This window comes from Cyprinus carpio, chromosome A1 (genome assembly GCF_018340385.1).
Source record: "Cyprinus carpio isolate SPL01 chromosome A1, ASM1834038v1, whole genome shotgun sequence".
NCBI classification, from domain to species: Eukaryota; Metazoa; Chordata; class Actinopteri; order Cypriniformes; family Cyprinidae; genus Cyprinus; species Cyprinus carpio.
Genome location: NC_056572.1, coordinates 8,811,217 through 8,819,502, shown reverse-complemented (window position 1 = coordinate 8,819,502; position 8,286 = coordinate 8,811,217). Strand labels below are relative to the sequence as shown.

General features: G+C 36.9%; 1 protein-coding gene across 2 annotated transcripts; it reads left to right on the top strand.

The window, feature by feature from the left end:
- Nucleotides 1-3,702: 3,702 nt before the first annotated feature.
- On the top strand, nt 3,703-7,987 carry LOC109055793 (homeobox protein engrailed-1-like). Of its 2 annotated transcripts, none has more exons than XM_019072981.2 (2): nt 3,703-4,489; nt 7,145-7,987. In XM_019072981.2, exons 1-2 carry the CDS (start codon nt 3,982-3,984, stop codon nt 7,462-7,464), a joined length of 828 nt encoding a protein of 275 aa, XP_018928526.1. In that variant the 5' UTR covers nt 3,703-3,981; the 3' UTR covers nt 7,465-7,987. The 2 variants fall into 2 exon arrangements, with proteins under 2 accessions (XP_018928526.1, XP_018928525.1); XM_019072980.2 differs by having other exon boundaries at nt 7,133-7,987.
- The last annotated feature ends 299 nt before the right edge of the window (nt 7,988-8,286 follow it).

Here is an 8,286-nt window from a genome sequence, read left to right as displayed (position 1 = left end):
TTTTGCATATTTTCTTTGTCTGACACACCCATTTCAGGTCGTGGAATCTCTACTAATGAGCTGATTATCTCAATTAGGCGTGTTTGATAAGGAGACATGGAAAACAAGCAGTGTTTTGTGGGGAGACAATTCACGTGGACGTTATTCCCTTGACCACAGGATGGCAGCCAAGGTTCGCCAAATGCCTTTATCTTGTTGAAGGACGATATTAGGGCTTTTCGGACATAAATGTTCGGGAATTGGGAACATTGGTTTGTTTTACATTTTGTGCCCCGGACTACCATGTTATCCCGATAGATTTGTCGCAGGGACCGTTTATAAAAGGCGGAAACCTTTTGTGACACTACTAGGCTACTCAAAAAGGCCCACTCTTAACTAGCTATAGGCCTATTATTATAGGAATTACATTTAATAAAAAAACAGATAAATTGCTAGATAAAATCAGAAGCCTACCAAATAACTTGTTGCTGTTCTTTGGTAATTATGTTTTATTATCTATTTATCAGTCTTTGACCACGCGTGTCTTTTTAAATTTGGCTTCTTCAGATCTCTCCCTGTACTAAGCAGAACATCCATTGGGAGGCGTTCATGTAACTGTAGAACATAAAACCGCTTGATGACAAAAAACAACACCTTTTGAATCACATGCAGCAGGCCTTCGTTCACTTGGTTACCTCTGTTTTATATAGGCTATACACAGTATAGATTAAAATGAATTTATTAGCATATGAAATAGGAAAAATAAATAAATAAATAAAAATACGGAATGGTAGACTACAGTTTCTATAAAGACATCACTGAATAACTGGACTTTATAAAGACAAAAGAATATGTTAGCCTACTTTGATGCAGATCGCTTTTGATTAAGTTAATCTCAAATAGCCTAGTCTAGACTAATTAAAATAAGTATTTTCACCTATTCCAGATAGCGAATTTTCCTGTAAACCCCGTATATAACATTAATAATAGAGACAGATTTGTTGATGTGAGCTCAAAAAACAAATTGAATGCCGCTTCAATTTATTTCGTTTTACACCTTTATTGTGAACCAGTGGTTAAAGTGTACATCTTTAAACTTTGCTAGCCAATTTATTTTTATGCGAAATTAAAGTAAAAACGACTTGTTTTACATAACTCATAGGCTACTGAAGTAAAACAATAAAATAACCGACTGTGTAAAGTTAGAACACAGATGCAAAGATTAATGTTGAACGTAGGCTAAGACTTTACAACTTTCTTCAAGAAAGTGCTGGCACAAGTTTATTAGCCCTTCTAAGATTTGACGAGAGGTGTAAAAGTTGCTTATTACTGGTTAAATGACCAGTATGCTGGCTAAAAGAAAAGAAAACAAAAGAAAACAACTGAAAAGAAAACCTCACATTCGTCTATTTCGTATGTCTCCATGTCTCATTAAGTAAAACATCTACCTTAGCTGTTTCTGTATAGCGTGTTAATTGAAATTGTAAATGCGACTGGCAGCGTTTCACATTGATTTATTTTGCCCGACAAGGCGTATTTCTTGTAGGCAGCGGTGGATTTTTCATACTTTAATGAAGGCAATTATGCTGTTTACTAATTGGCTGAAACAATTCTGAAAAGCACAACTAAAGCAATCCATAAAACGCTCCTTAAAATTCACTGACGATTTGTGAGCCTGAGCAGTAGCCTAATGTAAATGGCTGAGCAGAGATTTTTGCGCTTTCAGGTGCGTTTTGATAATCATTGAGGTCACGCATGTTCCCAGTTTTTATATAGGCTACTGAATATGATTGTTTATCCAGTGTGTTGTCAGGTTCTAGCTGTGATTTTATGTAGGCTAGAGTAATTGCATATCCCGTGAGCTATCATTGCAACAGAGCTATTCTGGACAATATTTCAACCTGTCCATAATGAAATTAAAATAGTTACAACTTCGATTTTTACATGATTTTCGAGACATTTAGAGAAGGGCGTGTGTATTATATTCAATAATACGAGGTGCGGCCCGTTGCCACATTCATCATCCCATTACTGTACCCAATCCAAGTCCGATACGTGAAGGGTAAAATGAATTACCGACGTTAAGTCGTCAATAAAGTCATTTCAGTAAATGGTGTCTCAGATGACTCCGGCATTATTCAACAAGCTTTATCAGCACTGGGGAAATTACGTCGCCTCTACACCTCGTGTAATACGTCCCTGCTTACCTTGATAAAGCGCCCTGCCAGTGGATAGTGACAGTGCTTTTGACCGGCTTTTATTCACTCGCTAGTGATGAACGCCAAGCTGATCAGGCGGAATGGGCGCTAATTAAAACCTATAAATTATCTTTTGCAGCCCCTCTCAAGACGTCGCATGCAGCCGAGATAAGAGCTGGAGTGCTAATTTACCGCCTGAAAAGGAGCGTGCCTCACAATGGCTACTTGGCTCAAATAGCATATTGATAGTGTCCTAATTAGAAATTTATTAAGTACCCACTCGAGCTTTTCGAATAAAGATTTCAACCCAACCTGTTTTAAATGAATAAATGCTGCATGTAGCCTACTGAAATTCCATGTTTGAACTAATTATCATTCTAAATGTTTTATGTGCGTTCCTTCTTCATTTTTGGGGTATAGCATCTAGATCTATTATTTGGCATGGACGGAGTTTGAATCTTTGCTTACATTTTTAAGCAATTTACTTCTTATTAGCAAGTCCTGATTTATAAGTTTGCCACCACTTTTTTTTTTTTTTTTTTTTTTTTTGTGCTGACTTGGCCATCCATGTGTGAATCAGTTTTGAAGGATAAAAGTGTAATTTTATGCAAACGGATTGTGAATGCTGTAAACTGTCCGTAGTTTTACACACTGCAAAAATGTAACCTGAATGTGATTCATTTGGTACCATCTAAATGAATAAGCTTTTATTCGAATATTTTTTTTATTTAATAGACTATAACTGAATTAAAAGTTTCGAATGCTGAGAATGGGCTAACTAAAATACGGTAGTCTTATTTTTATTTTTTATTGCAATTATTAGGTAAATTATATACCTTACATGTTATTATACAAAATTCTGGACATATTGAATAACATTACTTCATTTACTAAAATAATTGCAAACATTATTATTATTAGCTATTATTATTAATTTATCTCATTGTGGTATAGATTTAGTTTTTTAATTTTAATTGCTTGCATTGCTTGCTAACCTTGACCCACAGAATAATAATAATCTTGCTCAATTTTCATAGTTATGATGAAGGCTCACTCTTGTTGTCTTTCACTAGGCTACTTCCATCGCCTATCGCCTACTAACGATCTCAGAAAAGAGCTATTCGCAATGTTATTAGTGTCTAGTTTTGACACACACACACACACACACACACACACACACACACACACACACACACACACACACACACACACACACACAAATAAATAAATAAATACAACGAGCCTCTGAAATAATGAATTATCTGGCTGCAGTATAAGATCATTTCTGTCAAAAGCCAATGCCGATCCAGAAACATCCAGTCCCTCATTAGGGTGGATTTAATGTTCGCCAGCTTATTTGGTCTTGGAAATCCATCCATTCTTTATTTGCATAAGATCGTAAAATTCTATTGGACATTCTCTGCTTGTGACACCAAGGATGTTGGTACCCCATTGGTCCATTGCACGTGTGCCTCGCTCACGTGCTTCCGGTTAAGGAAAAAAGTATGTGAGGGGCACTGTGATTTTAGAAAGAGTTTGTTAAGCGCGAGCTGTCACAGGGGGCAGCGAGTCGGGGACTGCGGAGCATCGCGCGATGTATTTTCTGACATGAATAACGGGTGTGTTTTGACAATTGAAACGCCTTGATCGCGGAAAGCATTCCGATGCTATGACAGTTGCTTCTCTTAAGGTATTTCGTATACCTTTATTTTAACACTATAGACTGTATTCTTGTTTGTTGTTACCCGGATACAGCTCTTTGCAACAAGTGGAATTTTGGTGTGCAGACCGCGATCCAGCTGTCATGGAGGAGCAAAAGGATCAAAACAGTCGTGATTCGACTGACTCTGAGAGCGTCTCGCTCTCACCCAATATACCATCCCCTCCGATTTTACCTCACCAGGCTGCGCAGCAAGCCCACAGAACCACGAACTTTTTCATCGACAATATTCTAAGGCCAGATTTTGGCTGCAAGAAAGATCTTGGGAGTAGGGACCGGGCGCAAACCTCGGGTAGGGAGAATGTTAACCCTATGGTGATAAGGCCGTCGCATAATAGCAGCCTTTGCCAGGATTCAAACTGCAGTAGTGACAGCACTTCTTCATCCTCGTCTTCTTCGCCATCCTCAAAGCAGACCTCTACAAAGCTTGTCGAAGGAAATGGAACTACCACAGCAAGGTACGGGGAGAATACGACGTCGATAATGGTGGTGAACTCTAACGGGGGAACTTCGCAAGTAAAAGAATCGCAGCCTAATTTACTATGGCCTGCGTGGGTTTACTGCACCAGATACTCGGACAGACCTTCATCTGGTAAGGCGCTAGTTTCTTAAATGAACTGTATGATTCACAAACAGCGATTGACGATTTGTTTTTTGTTTTCGAGGGCGTGGATGGTGACTTTCTATGATTGGGGAAAATTTAGTTTTAGACAATTCACTCGTTTTATGCAGCATCTAAAGTTATCACTTATATTCAACATTCTCGGGGTGCGTGTCCCAAAAGCAACTATGATCGCATGTTCCGTCGTTACCAATAGATTTCAGTGGAACTAATTACCATAGTTAGTTGACGATGTTTTTGGTGAACACACCCCAAGACTTTGTTTTGGTGCATGAGCGAACAATTGTCACTTAGGCCGCAAACCAAACTAGAAACATGTTTTGTTCACTTAAGCCCTTTCTAGAGAAAGTACGTTCACTATGGAGTCAGAATTCTAATTCTGATTGCAACCTAAATTTCTAGACTTATTCTATAGGCTACAAAATAATTAGCCTTTAAACCAGCTACCATGAAAACCAAAAATGAATAGGCTACTAGACTACTTTACTGTAGTAAATGTGAAAAATATAGATAATATTTATAGATTAATATTTAGATAATGGTATCCGTTTAAAATTATTCCGTCTAACCACAGTTTCTCAGCGTACTGTTATGCTCGTTATTGGTGTTATTATGAATAACTATTTACAGCAGTAGGCTATTTCATTTATCTTAGTCTATGACCACATGGTTTGTATGTGCTTATCGAAAAGTATTTGTTTCCATAATGTAAGTATAGCTTTATATTAATAAAGAAAAGAGAAGAAGAGAAAAAGTGCCGCGATTTAATCAACCTTGTTTTGTGTTAAATTCACGATAACCTACTACTGCTGACTGTAAAGGCTATACTGAAATTATGTTTTTGGGTTGTTACATAGATATTTGCGTAAGCGTCTTAACTGATAACCTTTTTTTGTGCCAATAAGGGTCAGCCAAAAGGATAGATTTTGTTCAATGTTACGTTAATCACACTGTAAAATGTGTGCAGTTCCCTTCAGGGGCTGTTTCTACCTGCACTGACCCTTAAACCCAGTGTAATCATTTTGATTCCAATGATTTTAAATAATTTTACTTGAATACCGCAAGTTCGTTTATTGTTACCACATGAAGTAGGCTAGCCTACATTTTTAGGTTAACTGACAAAACATTTTACAATGGTTACCTGACATAAATTCAGCTGGGCTGTTGGAAAAGATGCTTTGATTGACTTCACTGATTGACTTACTGATTGAGCTATCAGACACTGGACTTTCACAGACGGCAAGCAGAATTTCGATAATCCGAGTGCAGCTTCTTGAAGGAAAGACTTCGGGTTCGGCTCAGTTGTTGATTGGCAAAAAATAAAATTCTTTACTTGACTTTAATACAACACCACAATTACAACATTACATTTGCATAACATAATATTATCATATCATATCTTATCTATTTTTCTTTATATTTCTTTCAATTTTTCATTTTTTAAATAAAATACGCTTACTTTGCATGAAGGGGTTTGCATATGAGCTGCATTATTCATGAACATATTAAAGGTAAAGAAAATTGTAAAAAAGAAAAAAAAAGAAAGCATACACGTAATATTTTCTTCGATATGTAAAAATATAAGTTTTGTAAACTTAGTTATCTTTAGCAAACAACTCTAGTCGTCTGCAGAGTACTAGTTTTTTGTGCACTAAGAAGTTTAGCAATTTGGCGAAATGACTTGCATTTTAAAATGTTTTATTCCTTTGAAATGTACATCGAAATAACAGTTTATAGCATACCTAATCGCTTGCCTGTTTTATAAAGAGAGGTCACAGAACAATAAAAACTGATTAACCTATCGATTTTCCTTTCCTGTGTAACTGAAAATAACATAGTGATTTCGAACTTTGCCTTTGTTTTGGAAAACGGGGCGAAATGTAGTACTGATATGTAGACATTTTATCATTTTGTCTAATATGCATGTACTTAGCCTACAAGTCCGAACAGTCCACTAATCCAAATGTAATGTAGGCTACAGAAGCCAATTTTGGAGATAATGCTTAATTATGTGCACCAATGAAACATAACAATTAAAAACGAAAAGACTAGGTTTATAGTAAGAATAAGCAAACTCACATAAAGTCTCGTTCGGCTTTCCCGCTTTGTTCGCTGGGCGCCAGCGCAAAGCGACAATCGAGGACTGAGGCCTACATGCATGCTTACATTGCAGGTTTGTGTATGAACTGCTTATGATTAAAAATTGTATTCATTTAACAATGCATTTTAGAAGATAGCGGCTATTTGCGTTTTAGAGAAATAACTGAATGTTATTTTAGCAGCATTTTGTTTCTCGGCCTTCTTGGCAATTACACATGTAGCCTGTCAGCTGAAGTCGTTTTACATAGGCCTAGATTACAAACACCCTTTATAAGGTTTCATTGCACACACTTATTGTTTGACAGCGCTGTATAATGAAATGCAGTATGAATTCCACATCGACGTTCCTAAAGAGTGCGGCTAAAATAGCTTGTCCAATACGGAAGTGTCAGGTGGGCCCTTAAGTTAAAAGCACATCAAGCGTTTCACTCACGTGCCAAGGCATTCTCTGTCAGGTGTGGGTATGTAGCGTTCACGCTGCTTTATGATATTTATGTCTTCGTTTTATTGTTGTTTCTACACTAGGCCCAAGGACACGAAAATTGAAAAAGAAGAAGAGCGAGAAGGAAGACAAGCGACCGAGAACCGCTTTCACGGCTGAACAGCTGCAGAGACTTAAAGCCGAGTTCCAAGCGAATCGGTACATTACGGAGCAGCGGAGACAGTCGCTGGCACAGGAACTCAACCTCAATGAGTCACAAATAAAAATCTGGTTCCAGAATAAGAGGGCCAAAATCAAAAAGGCCTCTGGCTATAAGAACGGCCTTGCTCTTCAGCTCATGGCTCAAGGACTCTATAACCATTCCACAACAACAGTTCAAGAAGATAAAGACGATAGCGAATAAAATGGCCCGGTTTCTCTCCTAACAAGGCCATGGACGCTGACCCCGACAAAAGTGATTTTTCATATTTTTTATGAATCAAATGAAAAGGAAATGTCTCCGAATTCTGCGAAACGAAGATACGATATTTAACAGATTTCTGTTTATCATACAGTATATGGACATGCGTCTAAATATGAAGATTATGAAAATTTATATATAGCCAAAACTGTAAGATGTGTATATTTAATTCCAGGTAAGGGGATGTCTATATTGCTCCTTACTTGCTGAATATTTCTAACGTTTCTTCTCCTTTCCCAATGTGGTTGCTCACCGTTCCAGTAGGCCTAAGTGTCAGGCTTGTTAGAGTTTTTGTGATAGCCCTGTCTCTTAAATCCCTTATCTCACAGTTCTTCAAATGCGTGACTGAACCAACGCTTCAAGCCAAAGATTTTAATATGTTCAGATTATGTTGTCTGAAATAAAAAAAGGTAGAATGTGCCATTGTTTTTTTTTTTTTTTTTTTTTTTTTTTTTTTTTTTTTTTTTTTTTTTTTTTGTAGTCTACAAAATCTCAACATATTACACGATCTGTAATTATTTAAACGCTACGGTGACTTGTCGTTCTCCCAAACCCCTGAATGATTTTTTTAATTAATTTATTTTTTTAAATAAATGTATCACAAAACGATGCTTTTCTACACTAATTTTCTAACCGAGGCCGTGGGTTGTGGTTACACTGCAATCATAAGCTGTTTTACGTATATATAATGTAGGCTACTGCCATTTGTTTTTACTTATTTATCTTTTTTTATGATTTATTTTAGATAATTCTTCGGAAGTGAGC